The sequence below is a fragment of the Canis lupus genome, chromosome 13 (assembly GCF_011100685.1).
Source record: "Canis lupus familiaris isolate Mischka breed German Shepherd chromosome 13, alternate assembly UU_Cfam_GSD_1.0, whole genome shotgun sequence".
NCBI lineage: Eukaryota > Metazoa > Chordata > Mammalia > Carnivora > Canidae > Canis > Canis lupus.
Genome location: NC_049234.1, coordinates 10253395 through 10271317, shown reverse-complemented (window position 1 = coordinate 10271317; position 17923 = coordinate 10253395). Strand labels below are relative to the sequence as shown.

The window sequence follows — 17923 nt, the reverse complement described above, 5'->3', positions numbered from 1 at the left end:
TTCATATTTGTAGGTCATATTTTGACTTAAAAAATCCAGGACAACACTTCAAAGAAGTTGCAGAAAAATTATATATCTTAAAATTTTAGTCAAAGAAAATCTTAAAGCTGTTGGGAACTAAAATATTTAATAAGAGCATATATCAAGGAATCAGTTAAATTTGTTGGCAGTTGTTTTACTCCTTCAAAATGTATTTTACACAAGAATAAAATTAGCTTAAGCCCAGAAAAAATTGCTGATTCAAAGAATCTCAAAATAACTATACTGAGATTTAAAAAAAAAAATCAGCTGTACAAGGGATATAAGGTTTTCAGAGAAAATCCTATTTCCTCTAAGTTTCTGAAGAGGTAAAGCCTGCAGCTCTAGTACTTTTTTTTTATCTGATAATTCATTTTCCCAGTTGAAAAATCAAGAGGTTATAAAAAGCTATATGAGAATAAGTCACCCTATTACTACTCACCTTTTTTGTTTTTGCTTTTTATTTTGTTTTCAAACTCTGTGTCACTTTATGTAAACACAGATACCATATATACCTCTTTCCTTTCTTCCACAAAACATACCATAAAGAAAACATATATATATATATATACACACACACACACACACACACACACGCACATATATATAAAGAAAATAAGGAAAATGCTACGGGTCAGGCTCTTACAGAACTGTACAATGAGAGCGTGTGTGTGTGTATACACACATATACATATACATATGCACACACACATATTGTTCTGCAATCTCCATTTATCACTTTAGAATATCTTGTGGATTTCTCTCTCCATATCAATATATCAGTATGTATCTTCTTCCCTCTTTTTGAGAGGGGCCTGGTGTTCCAAAGTCTGGCTTTTGGAACTAAAAGTTATATAACTAGTCCACTGTTACTGGACACAGAAAGCTTTCAGTTTCCTGCTAGCACACACAATGCAGTGATGAATCACCTTGTTCACAAATCATTTTATAAGTGTTATAGAGGCAAATGGTAGTTAGACTGCCAGAAGGGAAATGTTGAGCCAAAAGCAAATGCTCCTATAACTTTGGCAGCTATTGCTCTATTCCCCTCTGTAAGGGTTATACTGTTTTGTCATTAAACCAGCAATGTGTAAATGTTCTAGTTTCCCTACAGCCTTGCCAAAAGAGTAGTTGTTCAGTTAATTTTTTATTTTTACTCATCTAATAGAGAGAAATGTACCTGAGAACTATCTGTTCATGTCCTTTGACTTTTTCATGCTTGCAGGTTTTAAGGCACAAAGAGTGAGCATTTATTCCTCTGAAGAGGAAGCATGAAATAATGTCATATCCCTACAGACATGCAGCTTTATGCTTAGAAGTGTTGCTTTTGTGAAAGTGGTAGTGGAATGAGGTATCACTGTTCCAACAGCAGCCACATAAAGAATTGAAGTGGTTGCCAGAGTTTCTGGGTCATAAACATGGGAAGTTATCTTTAAAAGCCTATTTATTTTTTCTTTAGACATAATAGTATCTTCCAATAATTTAGTATGTTGAGTTCTTTCAGTGTCCTGGAGGAGGAGATACTACACATTGAACTAACAAACAATAATTATTTCTTTCTAACAAATTTGAACAAGATATTTCCTAGTTTTAGAATGACTCTGTGCCAAAGACTTACTTGAGCAAGGTTCACCATCAATGCGGTATCCTACCCTTCCAAATCCAGCCACAACGTTATTTTGTAAGACTGTGTTGGTCCCTCTGTTTATCTAGTACAGTGAGAAGGAAAATGCTACGGGTCAGGCTCTTACAGAACTGTACAATGAAAGCAAGTATGCAACATATATTGGAAAACTAATTATAACTAACTTTTAGGAGAAAAATTCATTTCATTATTCAATCCAAATTTATGTTACAAATGGAATATTGAAATTACAAATTTATGTTACAAATGGAATATTGAAATTACCTTAAGTTCTTGGTGTAAAATCATCACTAGACACTTAGATTTCATTAGAAAAGAGATTTATTTCAGTCACACAATCCCCTGGGTGTCACTCAATAATTCTAAGCCATAGACAAATTGCAGTATTGCTTATATTATGTTACCAGTTTGATTTATTAAGAGAAAAACTAAGGTGACTATAGTGGACCATAACAGTCAACAGAAGCACTTACTATTTTCAATAAAATCTGCTGTATGAAAAACTGGTTGAACACGAGTGTTAGGTAGTCACTAAATAATTTTACTTTATGAGTCCAGTTGAGGTGGCAAAAAATGAAACACAGAAGCACAGAAGATTAGAGCACAGAAGATTAGTTCTTGCCTTTGGTGTCAGCAAAGCAGCCAAAATTTCAACCATTTAAAGTATTAAGCACCTTTAGTTTTAAATATTATGATAAGAGAATAGAGTTAAATGAAATTCAGAAAAGAGACAGAAAACTTTAAAGATCTGGAATTGACATTGGATTAAATTCTCACATCTATAAATAGGATGGAAAGAAAGTGTTATCATAAACATATACCACATTTCAGGCTTTCACGGTTTTACTTTAAGGTGATTATTAAAAGTTGCACAAAACCAAAACTGAATCCTTATCCCATCTTCCAAAAGAGCTATTTTTTAAATTCCTTTTGGCTCCTATGGCATAGGCAAGTAGAATAAAAACAAGACGGGGCGATATGTCCTCCAGACCCTTTCTCTGTACTTACTTGGCCTGCCTGCAATCTCATCCTATATACCTGATGGCCTGCAGTTATTGAGGAAACTTTGTGGGAAACAAGAAGGATCCAACTAGTCATGCCAGAGAAGAGTACATAACCTTGTATAGAAAGTCATAAGACTTTTAGATGAGAAAGGGATTTTAGAGATGCTGTGCTCTCATTCTAATTTTCCCTATAAAGAAGGAAGTTAAATTCAGAGTTAAGCAGCAATATGGGCAAGGCACTCAGTCAATTAGCAGCAGGGAGACCCTGCCCCAAAACTTGAAAGTGATAATTAATGTTGGAGAAGCAAGGAAATAAAAACCATTTAAACCACTGGACATCAACACCAAGAACATTTCAAAGGCTATGGAAGCTCACAACACCTCTTAAGAAAATCTATTCACTCCTTTCATTAGCTCATTTTATTAGTGCACCAATCTTTACCTAAGAAAGAAACAGTTTTCAGTAATAATCTTTGGTAAAGAAATTAAAAATTATAATTTAGGGCACTCTTGTAAAACTATGTAATTATTTTGCATAATTATAAATCCCCCTACCTCAATTGCCGCATGCCAGAGAGTTGAACTTAAATCTTTTTTGTTTTGATAGGTTCCCTGGCCAAACAGAAAGTACAACCAAGTTCCCTCGAACTCTGTTGGCATCCCCCCATATTCTTATGCCTGCAAAAACAAATGAACAAAGTCCCCTAAAATACATACAAATTGGTAATGAGTACTATGGGGAATGTCTTTCATGGTTCCATAAAATTAGTTTTTCTAGTTTGAGCCTGACAAATCAACCTCTTAAATTTTAGAGTTTGCCCTTTGAACTCTACTTCTTTAATAGTCTACTTGTTTTAGAATCTTCTGGGGTGCCTGTTAAATATTCACAGGATCCACCTCAGATTTTAATAAGCACATACATCAATTTTGTACACATTGAGTTTGTATTATGCTTTATACAAATATTTGCTTTATACAGATATTCAAGAAAAGATGACCTCCTAAAACCAAGTCCAACTTCTATAAAATAGTAAACTTTGTGAATAATCTTTTTGATTGATATGTGGGGAGTATTTTAAGTGTCATGGTAAGAAAAATAATAGTAATTTAAACTATCAGTGATTAGATAATTCACACAAGATCATGATCTGATAAATAATTCTTCTAGAGTTGTACTGTCCAATAAGATAACCATAACCACATGTAACTACTTAAATGTAAGGTAACTACAAATAAATTAAGTACAATTAAAATTCAAAATCCAGCTCCTCAATCATAGCAGACATATTTTAAGTGTTCAGTGGCCACATACAGTTTAGTAATTACCATATCAGCACAGATATAGGCCATTTCCATTCTCACTAAAAGATCAATTGGACAGCATGGCTCTACAGTCTTCAGATAAGACTGTCTCAGAAAGCATACTATTTGGATAAGAATATTATCATCCTACCTTCCCCCACTGTAAAGTGAATGATGTTGTTATCTATGTCTAATCCATCTGTCCCAAACACACCAATTGCTGGGGAGAAGCCATTGTGAAAGGCACAGCCTCGAATATAAGATGAGCCACGTTCTTGAATCTACAAATCATAAGAATTCAGTGAACATTTTAAAATAAAATTAAAATATATTTAAGGAAAAAATTTGAAGTAGGTGATTTTCAGGAAACAAATCATGACAAGTAAAATGCTCATTTCATGTTCCATGAAAGAAGATGATTTCTCTGTAGATCTTTTAATCCTGAGAAATGTCTATATATCTTCAATTTATGATTAAGTAAAGGAAAAATGCAGATTTAACTGCAGATAAAAAATTCTGAAGTACTCTTCTATGCACTTGTATTTCTATCATTATCTATAAAATACTAAAAAACTAAAAATTATCTTTCAGAACAGTTTATTATATGATGAGCAAGGACTTTTTTAATTACAAAAGTTGATACTCTAGTCAGGGGATTACAATTCAAATGTCTGTAGGAACCAGTTAATGAGTAGGTTTGGGGTTGTAACCTCAAACTTGCAAAATTATTTTTTATTTCCATAAAAAATATATTCTCTCTCATTTTATTCTCAAATCACTAGCCTTCTAAGCACATCTATGTTCCCACTTTTGACAGAGGCATAGATATACGTACATGCTTTTCATTTGAGAAATGGAAGCAATCCTTACTTTGATCAATAGAAACTACTTGGGAATATTTTTGATCACTGCAAAGTAAAGTGGAGTTCTGAAATAATATAGATCTTTAATTCTTTCATCACTATGCTCTTTTTTCTGCTTTTTGTTTTTACTGACTTTAAATAAATGTGTGAAAGGGGGAAATCAGATGCTGCTATGAGTCTAAAAAAGTTGATGGGAAATGTATCTAAGAAAGTTATATTAGATCATATAGTCTTAGCAATTCTAAGATATACCTTTTTAGGAAAGCTAAATGAAAATAAAGTCAAAATACTTTATTTTGAACATATGGAAAAATTCAAGTACAAACCTGTCCTAAGTTCAGAAATGTTACAGCATGTCTTGGATCTGTGTTATCCCTGAAGCCTTCTTGACCACTGTGATAAAATTCCACATTACTTATCCTTGCATTTCCTGGCAGGGCAGGGAGGGAAGAGTTACAACATTTTTTTTTTTTTTTCTTGAAACAGAATACAAATTTTTGAGAAGCTACAAGAGTTGTAGTTTTCCAAATTACAAATTTGATTTCGACTTTTTTTGCGGAAATCTCATTCATTTTTCTTAGCTCCTTTAATCCAAATAAGGCAGTGTTCCTAAACTTTTCTTTCATTGACCTCCAGAAGAGCCTTTTTAGACTTTTTTCCTGATAGCCTCCCCTCCCCATGAAATTTCAGTACCTCAAATATACCATATATCTCTTCATGTATGATGGCTCTTTGGAGGGCCACAAACTATTGCTTATCTAAGTGTTTTTGCCCCACAAGATCCAGTTTTCATCCCCCTGGTAGTGATACTGTTCCTGTTGAGAATGCATGACATAAAGCAAAGAGATAATTTACCTGACAGTTCAATTTTGATGCTCTAGAGAGATTTAAGGGCATTGTCTTTACATAATCCTTTCCAGAATATGCATTACCAAGTATCTGCTCATCAGTTTGTCATAGGTACCACTGAGGTGACAAGAGGCAATTTCATAGAGTAGTAATAACAGCAATAGCTATCCATGAGAGAGTTCACTGTGCCAAGTGCTTAAAAGGTAATTTGAGGTTTAATTCTCATACAGCATCCTGTGAGTTAGGAACTTTCACTATTCTTTTATTCAATATAAGAAAATGGAGGCACAGAGATTCATGTCTGGTAAAAAACAGTAGGGTATATTATTCATTTCAAAAACTGATATTTAATATAACACATTGGAGAAGAGTTACTTTGTATTAGAAGGGGAAAATGTACTAGAGTTTACTAGAATGGTCTCAAAATCCATAAGCCAGCAATTGGATGTACAGTGGGAAATATAGTAATAAGATAGAGACAGAGAGGAAATGATTGCCACAGACCGTCTGGACCAACACAAGCCATAGATGTTTACTAACATCACAAAACAATTTCTAAAAGCAAGGAAAGGTTGTCATAGGTTGTCATAGGAATAGCATCCATTATGGGATTTGAAGTGAGACAGGTGTGGATTAGTATCCAATGTCAGAGCAACTTCAACCCATTAACAGTCTATTTATCTACCTTTAAAAGGGGACAATATCTATGCATAGCACTATGAGGATTAAATGAGATAATATGCATTAAATGCTTAGCACAGTGCCTGGACTATCATATCAGGATCATCATTACTGTTATCATCATCAGTTAAGCTCCCGTTGACAAATTATGTCCAAAAGGTAGGAAGTTATAGTGGGATGGCTGCTTGCTTCAATATAAAGGTTTTCTAAAATTAGAGTTGTTGCAAAATACAATAGGCAGAATTATGAGTGAGGAGGAGAGCTCATAATGACACTAATAACAAACAAAAAAATAAAAATGCTTGTCACTTTTGGAGAATGGCTGGAAACCAACTCACTATTTCAAAAACTAGCTCATAATAGGAAAGAATCAAGCATTTTCCCTACATTTCCTATATAAACTATTTCTCAGGGTAGTCAAATAGTTGACTGGGGAAGCTTCTCGTTATAGAAATATTCTAGATAATAAATGAGGAGGGAATGGTAGAATTAAAATATCACCATTTTAAACCTCAGTGATTTAATAGATCTAGGCAATGATCATTAATGCCTGTAACTTCACAAAGGGAGAAATAATCATACATTATGTGTCTACTAATGGGAAAATACACCATCAACTATGAAGAATTTTTACCTAAAAATAGAGTCGGAGTACAATCAGTTTTCTAGTTCTACACTTCTACGCTACCTATGAAAGAATATACAACGGAGGGGGTGCCTGGATGGCTCAGTCAGTTATGTGTGCTTTCAGCTCAGATCATGATCCCAGGGTCCTGGTATTGAGTCCTGCGTCAGGCTGCCTGTTCAGTGGGGAGCCTGATTCGCCCTCTGCCCCTTCGCTCACTCATACTCTCTCTGTCTCTCTCTCTCTCACACACGCACTCTGTCAAATAAATAAATAAAATATTTAAAAAAAGAAAATATAAAGGAGACAGGAACAGCTTATGTTCTAGAGATGAATCACTAAACTCCAGACTGTTGGAAATACTGTAGAAGGGATGATCTAGTTTCTTTTATAAATAAATTATAAGGAGAGATCAATGAATCAGAGATTTAAGATTCATAATCAATGGCCACATGGTCTTATTTAGATCTTTATTTGAACAAAGAAAGTTCATGTGAAAGGAAGGAAAGACAGAAGAAAGACAGGAAGAAAGGAGAAAGAATGGACTGGGGGAATCTAATCATTTGATGATAAGGAATGATTATTAACATTTTTATTTTAAAATGTTTTAAAAAACAAGATATTTTTAAAGAAGTCTTTGAAAGTTACATATGGAAATATATTTTTTAAAGATTTTTTAAAGACACTTATCCGAATGAGCCACCCAGGTGCCCCACATACTGAAATATTTTTAGATGAAATAAAACATGATTGCTTCATTCACAATACCCAAGATCTGGAGACAACCTAAGTGTCCACCAATGGATGAACTGATAAAGAAAATGATGCATATTAGAACCGTGGAGTATTATTCATCCATAAATAGGAGGAGCTCTTACCATTTGTTACAACACAGATGGACCTTGAGGGCATTATGCTAAGTGAGATAAGTCAGAGAAAGACAAATACTGTATGATGCTTACATGTGAAATCTAAAAAAGCCAAATGCATAAAAACAGAGAGTAGAATGGTGATTATCAGGAGCTAGGGTGATGCTGGGGGGCAGTGGGAATTAGGAAGATGTTGGTTAAGGGTATAAACTTGCCACTAGTGGATAAATAAGACTTGGAGATCTAATGTACAGCATGGTGATTACAGTCAACAATACTATATTGTAAACTCAACATGTTGCTAAGAGACCAGATCTTAATTGTTCTTGCCACAAAAAAAGATGTAATAATTATGCGACACAACCGAAGTGTTAGCTAACACTATGGTGGTAATCATATCGATATATAAATGTATCAAAATAAATACAGTATATACCTTAAACTTACACAAAGCTATATGTCAATTATATCTCAATTAAAAAATATATGTAGTTGCTTCAAAATAACCCAGGGGCTTAAAGAGAGTGGGTGGTCATACAGTTAGAACATGACTGACCAAAATTGATCACTGTGGTAACTAGTGATGGGTATACTGGGATTCATTATACGTTTCTCTGTGTTTGAAAATTTAGCATATGTTTGAAATTTTCCTTCAAACGAAAATAACAGATCTGTTGTGCTTTTTATAAACAACTGCTGTTTGGGTGAGAGGCTGGGCTAGCTGTTACCTAATGTTATTGTTAGTTTGATAATTCTTATTGTCTATGAAGATAAAATGAGTAGAAAAATGTTACAGATTTGCTTTTGGAGGGCAACACCTTGGCTTACAAAACCCTTCTCCAGGCTTTATTTTTCTGTGTTAAAAACAAGCCAATGGGCCCAAATTGGGAGTTGCTTATGCTCAGCCCCATGTCACCAAACCAAGACTGAACTTAATTACAGTTCTTCTCCCCGTAATGGAATCTTAAACCAGCCCATCAGGAATCTCTTGATCAGCACTAGTTAGGTAACATGCTGACTAGCCCCTGCCATCCCCTAAAGGAAAATAAACTTGCAATAACCAATTTGTTTTCTTGCCGGGTATACCTCCCATGTTCCTGCTCTCTGCCTATAAAAATCTTTCATTTTGCACAGCTCTTTGGAGCTCCTTTTTATCTGCTAGATCAGATACTGCCTGATTCATGAACCACTGAATAAAGCCAGTAAGGTCTTTAAAATGTACTCACTGAATTTTTTTAAACTCATGTGATTCTAAAAAGAAATGTGAATAATATTTAAGGATTGACTAAACGTAAAAGAGACCATGCTATATTTCAAATTTGTACGAACCTTTAAATGTCATCATATCTTGAGTGAATGAGCTGACCAGGACACGTGCACCAAAAGATTCCTTGAACCAACCTGGATAATCTTCACCAAGTATTTTGATGTTTCTGCTCAGTATCCCAACATCAGCTGCTAATGTATAGCTCTGACCTGTTCCAGGAACATGGTATCTTTCAGCTGCAAGAGACGGACAGCTAGATTATCACCAATGTTGAAAAATACCTGTGTTTATTGGTTCCTTTGCAATTCACAGGCCATATAATTTTCTAATATGTGTGAATTAATTAGATTTGCATATTTAAACATACATAGATGGCAGACTGAAATTATACCTTTTATTTTTTTTCCCAAGGTTTTACTTAAATTTCAGTTAGTTAACATAGAGTGTTTCAGATATAGAATTTAGTGATTCAACACTTACAGACAACAACCAGTGCTTATCACAAGTGCCTTAATCCCCATCATCCATTTAACCCACCTCCCCCCACTTCCCCTCTGGTAACTAATAGTTTGACTCTATAGTTAAGAGTCTGGTTTTCCTGTCCTTTCCTCTATGTTAATTTCTTTTCTTTCTTAAATTCCTCGTAAGAAAATCATACAGTATCTGTCTTTCTCTAATTAACTTATTTCGCTTAGCAAAATACCCTCTAGTTCCATCCACATCATTGCAAATAGCAAGATTTCATTCTCTTTGATGGCTGAATAATAATTCACTATATATATATATATATATATATATATATATATATATATATATATATATATATATACCTCTACCTCTCCTTTATCCATTCATCAGCTGATGGACATTTGGGCTCTTTCCATAATTCGGTTATTGTTGATAACACCGCAATAAACATCAGGGGGCATGTATCCTTTTGAATTACTATTTTTGTATCCTTTGGGTAAATACCTAGTAGAGCAACTGCTGGATCATGGAGCAGTTCTATTTTAAACTTGTTGAGGAACCTCTATACTGTTTTCCAAAGTGGTTGCACCAGTTTGCATTCCCACTAACAGTGTAAGAAGGTTCCTCTTCCCTAGTATCCTTGCAAATGTCTGTTGTTTCCTGTGTTGTTAATTTTAAGCACTCTGACAGGTGTGAGGTGGTATCTCATTGTAGTTTTGTATTTCCCTGATGATGAGTGATGCTGAGTTACTTCTCATGTGTCTGTTAGCCGTCTGTATATCCTCTTTGGAAAAATGTCTGTGTCTTCTGTCCATTTCTTAACTGGATTATTTGTTTTTTGGGTGGTAAGTCTGATATATTCTTTATAGATTTTGGATACTAACCCTTTGTTAGATATGTCATTTACAAATATCTTTTCCTATTCCAAAAGTTCCTTCTCATTTTGTTGACTGTTTGCTTCACTGTGCAGAAGGTTTTTATCTTAATGAAATCCCAATAGTAGAGTACTAATCTCGTATTATTATCAATGAGTTCCTTTATGTTTGTTATTAATTGTTTGGGGCATAGATATTTACAGTTGTTAGATCTTCTTGTTGTATAGTCCCTTTTATTATGATATAGTGCCCTTCTCCACTCCCTTTTTTTTCTTAAGATTTTATTCATTTATTTGTGAAACAGACACAGAGAGAGTACATTAATGGGGCAGGGAGGAAGGGTAAAGGAAGATGGAGAAGCAGACTCCTGGCTGAGCAAGGAGCCTGATGTGGGGCCCAATTCCAGGACCCTGGAATCATGACCTGAGCCAAGGGCAGATCCTTAACCAACTGTGCCACCCTAGAGCCCCTCTTCATCTCTTGGTACAGTCTTTGTTTTAAAATCTAGTCTGTATATACAAGTATCACTACTCCAGCTTTTTTTTTTTTTTTAACATCCATTTGCATGATACATATTTCTCCAACCCCTCTCTTTCAATCTGCAGGTCTTTAGGTCTAAAATGAGACTCTTGTAGACAGCATTTAGATGGGTCATGTTTTTTGTTTTTTTTTTATCCATTTTGACAAACTATATCTTTTGATTGGAGTGCCTAGTCAATTTATATTCAGAGTAATTATTGATAGATATGTATTTAGTACCATTTTATTACTCATTTTTTCATTGTTTCTGGAGATTTTTAAGTTCCTTTCTTGTATCTCTTTTGGTCTCTCCTTTCCTCTCAAAGAGTCCCCTTTACTATTTCTTGCAGGTCTGGTTTAGTGGTCATGAACCCCTTTAGTTTTTGTTTGGGAAACTCTTTAGCTCTCCTTCTATTCTGAATGATAGCCTTGCTAGATAGAGTATGGCTGCCTGCAGATTTTTCCAATTCAGCACATTGAATATATCATGCCACTCTCTTCTGGTTTGCCAAGTTTTTGGCTTGCCAGTTTTCATTTCTGATTATTGTTTTTGGACTATTGTATCTCTGTTTTTTATTATTTTATCTTTTTAAGGGCCTCCCTGAAGTTTTCCATTCTTCTCTCAAGTCCTAGCAAATATCCTTATGATTGTTGCTTTAAATTCTCCATCAGGCACATCACTTATATCTATTTCCCTTAGAACTCTGGCCATGACCTTATCTTATTCTTTCATGTGGGATGAATTCCTCCATCTTGCCATTTTCTCTAAATCTCTGTCTCCTTCTGTGTGTTAGAAAAGCTTGTTATGTGTTCTGCTCATTAGAGTAATGGCTTTCTAAAGAAGAGGTCATATAGTGGCCAGGGCCTGGCACTTTAGGGAGTGTCTCTGGTGTTTATTGTTCACACTCTGCTGCTGTGTTTTGACTACTCTATCCTTCAGGCCAGTCATCTGCAGAGACTCTCCTCGCCTTCACTGGCAGTGTTTGGACCTTGGCCAGAGTGTGGCGAGTTTTTAACTAGGTGCTTTCTGGTCTGCTTGTTAAATGAGACCTGACGCTACTTCCAGTAGAACTGAAGCCCTGCAGAACTCTGGTTGGGAGATGTGATGTGGGCCAGGGTCTCTGCTGGTCTTCTGAGAAAGGAGCCCACTGCACTGGGACTGAGGCACACTTGACTGAGAAGGGCCATACTGGCAGAGCACAAGGGTGCAGAACTTGGGTATAAGCAGAGTAGGCAGCCAGTGTCCGTGCTGTGCTGTTTACTGCAACTGGCTCCTGTTTAGGCTGAGGGGCGGGGGTGGGAAATAGTGCCAGGCAGTCCTTTGTCCCTGGAGAGGAGTCTCCATGCACGCTGCCTCTCAGGGAAGCACCCCCAGAAGAGCAAATAATCTCCCGCCCTGTGCATCCCAGGTGTTTTTCAGGCCACTGTTTCCAAACCATCTGCCCCCAGGGTTGTGGGCCTGCTTTCTCTCTAGGAGCAGTGCAGTGCCCTCCAGTCTCTATCCCAGCCAAGCCCGCTGACTTTTACAACTCTGGCATTGTGGACATGGTGAGGGCAGGGACCTGCACTGGGTGTTCTAGGGGAAAGTCCCCCTGCACCAGCACTGAGGAAGGCTTGGTGGAAGACAGTCACACCAGAGTGCAGGGGAGTGGGCCTCAGAGCAAGCAGGCTAGGCAGCAGGTGTTGGTGCTGAGCTGCTTTGCACACATGCCTCTGCAACAGTGCTGAGGGATCGGGGAGGGAAATGGTGCCCGCAGCATTTTTGTCCCCAGAGAGGCATCTCCATGAAAGCTACCTCTCACAAAAATGCTCCAAGAGAGAACAGTCTCTTTGTATTTTAGGCATTCCTCAGATTTTGCTATCTGCCCCCAGGCTTGCTTGCCTGCCTGCCTTCTCTCCAGGAGCAGGACAAAGCCCTCAGGGCTCCATCCCTGCCAAGCCCTCGACCTTTAAAACTCCAGTTTTAAACTCCAATCAGCCTTGCTGATTGCTAAAACTCATGAAAACAGCCTCTCTGTTTTTCTAGCCAGTGGTTTGGGGAAATGTTCACCTTACTCTTTCCCCTGTGCTATACTCTCTCTTGCCTTTTTTTGCAACCAGGCCTCCCTCCCCTATATAGCATTTGGGATCCATTTCTCCCCCAAACCATGTCTCCGCACTTCCTACCATCCTCAACATAGCCTCTTTTCTTCTAGTTGTGAACTTTGTTTTGTCAGACCTCAGAATGCTTTCTTGGGTATTCAGAATGACTGAAGTTATCTAGTTGAGGGACTAGCTATCTGTTTGAGGGACGAGATGAGCCTAGGGGCCTCCTACTACATTGTGGTCTTAGCTCTCCGCATGATACTTTTTTACTTTATTAAGTGAAATGCAGTCAAAAGCATTTCTTTTATTTACACCAAAAAAAAAAAATACTATGCTGAATAATCTTATAATCGCCATCTTAGATTCCCTCCCTCCATGATACTTTTTAATTTAGGACAAAGGTGCTTGCTCTTTCTCAAAATTCAGTGTGCATAAGAAATACCTAGGGGGCACCTGATGGCTCAGTCAATTATGCCTCTGACTCTTGATTTTGGCTCAGGTCATGACCTCAGGATCATGAGATAGAGCCCTGTGTGGGGCTCCTCCCTCAGCATCTAGTCTGCTGGAGATTCTCTGATTCCCTCTGTCCCTCTCCCTCTGCCCCTCCCCACCTCCCTCAGCCCCTCCCCCTTCCTCTGCCCCTTTACCTACCCCTTCTTCTCCCTCTGCACCTCCCCCCAAGCTCACACATTTTCCCTCTCAAAGAAATAAATTAATTTAAAAAAATCACTTAGAAACTTGCTTAAAGCAGAAAGTACTAGCCTTACCTCAAGGGATGTTATACATTAGCCTTTGCTGAATATTTGTTGAATAATTATAAAGGAGAGCACTAAAAATGTGAATATTTCAAGACATTTTAATTACATATCTATTTAGTTAAGGAACAGCCACTTACCAAGGTGAGTGTAGGAAAGGGTATCATTGAGAATGAGAATTTTCTGGTCATGCAGGATTTTAATGATACTTCTAGTTTCTGTCTGGTGGAAATCATAGCTTGTGGTTGTTATCACAATCTCTTCTCCCTCCTTGGAAAATTCAAGTGCCAAATTCAAGAACAATTTTTAAAATAGGTTTCTATTTCTTAATAACAACTGTTAAAAATTTCTAATTTAAAAAAAAATTTCTAATTTAATTTATGTCTGATTAGCAACATGATATTATCAGAAGGGACAAAATATACATCGAGGTCTCTAAAAATAAATATGCTTGTTTGATATTAAGAATTCTAAATTTTTATTCATCTCAGCATTTCCTCAAATTTAATTCAGTCATTAAAATCATAGGCAATATACTTTTTAAAAATTAAATAGATCGAAGCAAATATACTCATATTTTATTAAAAACTGGTCAGTATAATATTCTTTAAGACTTAAAAAGTTCCTCAGAGTTTTTAAATTTTACACAATTAACTATTACTCGGTATTCCTAAAATGTGGGAAAGACACACATAAACTTATTTTACTCAAAAACTTTCATATTTTCCTTTCATAACTAATATATAATGTTCTTGATATATTCTGAAGGACCTTTAAGATCCCAATTTTTAAATGCCTGCTATCAGGTAAGCTTTTGAGTGCAAGCTACTGCAAAATATACATTTCTTATCTGATTAATCCTATGAGAAAAATGTCCATGAGAATAAGAAATACACCTTAAGTTGACCCACTATGTATATTCAGTTCCCACCACATCCTATTTCCTGTACCTGCCAATCCACAGCATCCACTAGAGATAGGACTTTGGAACCCGCCTCTGCAGTTTCTGAGAGTTTCGTTTTATATATTGAACGTGGAATTCCATGAAGATCCAGCTCACCAAACACCCCTGAAGGAGAAAAACTTGTATTTATTCACCACATAGCACTGAGTTAGGTGCTAATATAAAATGAAACGGTACATTGATATGTTTTAATAAGTGATTGGACATTTTAGAAGGAATGGAATGAACTTGAATTATCTGCTCAGGGCTTTACAAGAAGACTTTGACCCCCTGACCCACTTCTAGGAATCTGGTCTATAGAAATTAAATAAAGCCAGTGCACAAGGATATGTGAATGAGAATGCCTACTATGATAATATTTGAAAATACTGGAAAACTGGAATAAATCTAATGTACATCAAAAGAGAATGATGGAATCAATCATAATATACTAATAGAGTAGGGTAATATACTTTAAAAAGGTTATTATCTGTAAGGTTATTATCTGTAAGTATTGATCTGGACAGATATCCATATGTCTTAACTGAGAAAGAAAACCTATTCTCTTTAGTTTGGCCTGGAACCACTGCTAACTATAGATGCAAGTTTCCTCATGATGTGGAGAATTAGAAAGATGGGTATTTTTTCTTGATATCATCTGTGTTGTTTGAAATGTTACTTTTGAAAGAACAAAAAAATAAACTAACAAAAGCAAGTATTTTTTAAGATTGGATTTGTCTGCCCTGGGACATTGACCAGTGGAGACTTAAAATCATTCTGATGTCATTTTTTTATGTTCCTTTTTTTGGATTGTCACTGTTTCAGAAACAGTATGGGAAAGAAACTTCCGTACGTGCTTGTCTGCATTGTTTCAATTAATATGCAGCTGTGTTAATAAATGTGGTTACTAATTATGACCAAATAAACCCTCTCAGTTCCTTTTCTTTCCAGGCTTAGAAAGGAATACCCAAGGCCATAAAAATCCAACTAGAAAGTATAAAGTTCAGCAACAGTTGTGACTGGATAACTGATAGTAGAGTCAACTGATCCACAGATTATTAATAATGTAAGTGTAATAATGTGCAAAAAAAGTTACCTTTAAGGGAAAAGCACTAAAATATGAAAAAGTATGATATATAAAAAATTTATATAAAGGGAAAGTTATTATAAAGAAAATCAGACTGATGAAATAATATACATATAGAGGGATTTATGTTAGTTTTGCCATAAATTCCTTTTTGGTTTCAAATACACATATCTATACCTATTTCAGTGTGATATGATTTAATAAAAGATTTTTGATTTATTTTTACAACCCTTTACTGTAAATAAACCTCTGTGTAAGTTTTTGATATCATAACATCTTGAACTGACAACAGGTATTTTGGTGCTACATGTATTAAAATACATTTTCAAAACCGATATGATACTTTCAGTATCTGAAAACATATACCTAAGACCTTTGATCCTTGATTTGGTCCTTCTGGAAGAGCCCACTCTGGAGTAGAATGATTTCCTCTAAGAACAATCTGTAATTCTCCTTTAAAAGGGTTATCTTCCCAGCCACCAATCAACCTACCTCCCTGCAGTGAAGCAGAAAATTGTTAATAGTTAAAGATTGAGCAGAAAAAATTTTTGTTTTTTGCCCATAAAAAAGGAGTTAGGAAGATACTGGCAGCCTCCTCTAGTAAAAAAAAAAAACAAAAAAAAAAACAAAAAGTGAAATTTGTTATACAAAAAACAGAATTGTATCTGGAAGTGACCTTGATTTAACCCTGTTACTTTGGGATCTGTAGCTTAAACGACTTTTCCAAGGTCAGACTCAACAGGTACTTATTATCAGTGCTATATCTAAAGCTGAAAATTGCTAACACCTAAACTTGTGCTATATGGACAGATCACGTTTTATTTTAGCAACACATGACATATATGAAATACATTCTTCACACTTACATGCACTGCATATGACAAGTAGGAGTCCTCATTGTTAATAATAGCAGCTACTACTAAATGCTTGCTGATTCCATGCCAGACATAATGTGTAAGGCTTTACATATATCATTTGACCTTTACACTAAACCTATGCATTGCTGTTATTATTCTCACTTGATAGGTCAGAAAACTGGTGCTATAAGTGGTCAAATAACTTACCCAAAGTTCCCAACTGAGGTAAGGACTCAGTCGTCACTTTAATTTACCTCAAAGCTCATGCATCTAAATACCAAAATACTGCATATCTTTAAAACTAAAGGCCTAGTTTTATTAAAGAAAGGTTACTACCCACTTTTACTTTTTAATGATACTTCATCACTTTTGGTTAGGCCATTCTTTTTAATTAACAGTAATAAAAGACTGACAGAACAACTTAACTAATTATACTGTTACATGTTCAAGACTATCTGAGGTTTATGAGAGAATGAGGTGATTGTTCCAAACAGCTGAAATATTCTTATTAGTCTTTTCCTGTTTTCACAATTCTATGTCCATTCATTTTAAGAAACAGTTCACTTTCTAAAAAAAAGAAAAAATTTAAAATCTTTTATTTTTTTCCAGAACTCCTAGGGATTCTCTGGTTGTTGGAGCAAGTTGCAGGTTTAACTCTACCTAACAGTAATACAAATATTCTACATAGGATAAAAATGGACAAACTTCACTGTAAAAGGTAGCATAATTACTCCCTCAGGAATATGTAACCACCAGTTGAAAGGACAGCAGAAATGTACTGAATTTACATGAGGCTTACATCTCATGGGTTAGAGCCAGTTGTGTTTTTTATTTCACATTGATTACATATACTTTCTATAATTTGTTTTCAGTAAATCTCCAACATATTAGAATTTTACTAATAAAGGTATAAAATTATATGCCCCTCCTTATTACCTGAAGTGATATGTAGGTAGCATTCAGAACAACCTTTCTGTAAGAAGACTCTGCAGCTCTCATACTGTGTTTATCTTCCAGTTCGAGAACTCCCCAAATAGTGAGACTTTCCATTGGTGGAATATCTGTGTCTGCTACAACCCATGTTCCTATAAAATAATACTTTAATATAAGAGATATAACATAATCCATACTATATATTATAAATAAAAACACTGACACACTTACCAGTGAGTCCTGGTTTCAAAGTTTGCAACCCTTTTCCCACACAATGA

The 17923-nt window shown here is 35.6% G+C and overlaps 1 protein-coding gene across 1 annotated transcript in view; it reads right to left on the bottom strand.

The window, feature by feature from the left end:
• The window catches only part of PKHD1L1 (PKHD1 like 1), a 147879-nt gene that overhangs the window by 31585 nt on the left and 98371 nt on the right, over positions 1–17923 (bottom strand). The window contains 10 exon segments of the mRNA XM_038555350.1: positions 1637–1727; positions 3223–3279; positions 3281–3345; positions 4121–4250; positions 5159–5262; positions 9186–9359; positions 13966–14095; positions 14776–14894; positions 16222–16351; positions 17649–17797. Coding sequence (XP_038411278.1) covers positions 1637–1727; positions 3223–3279; positions 3281–3345; positions 4121–4250; positions 5159–5262; positions 9186–9359; positions 13966–14095; positions 14776–14894; positions 16222–16351; positions 17649–17797 — 1149 coding nt within the window.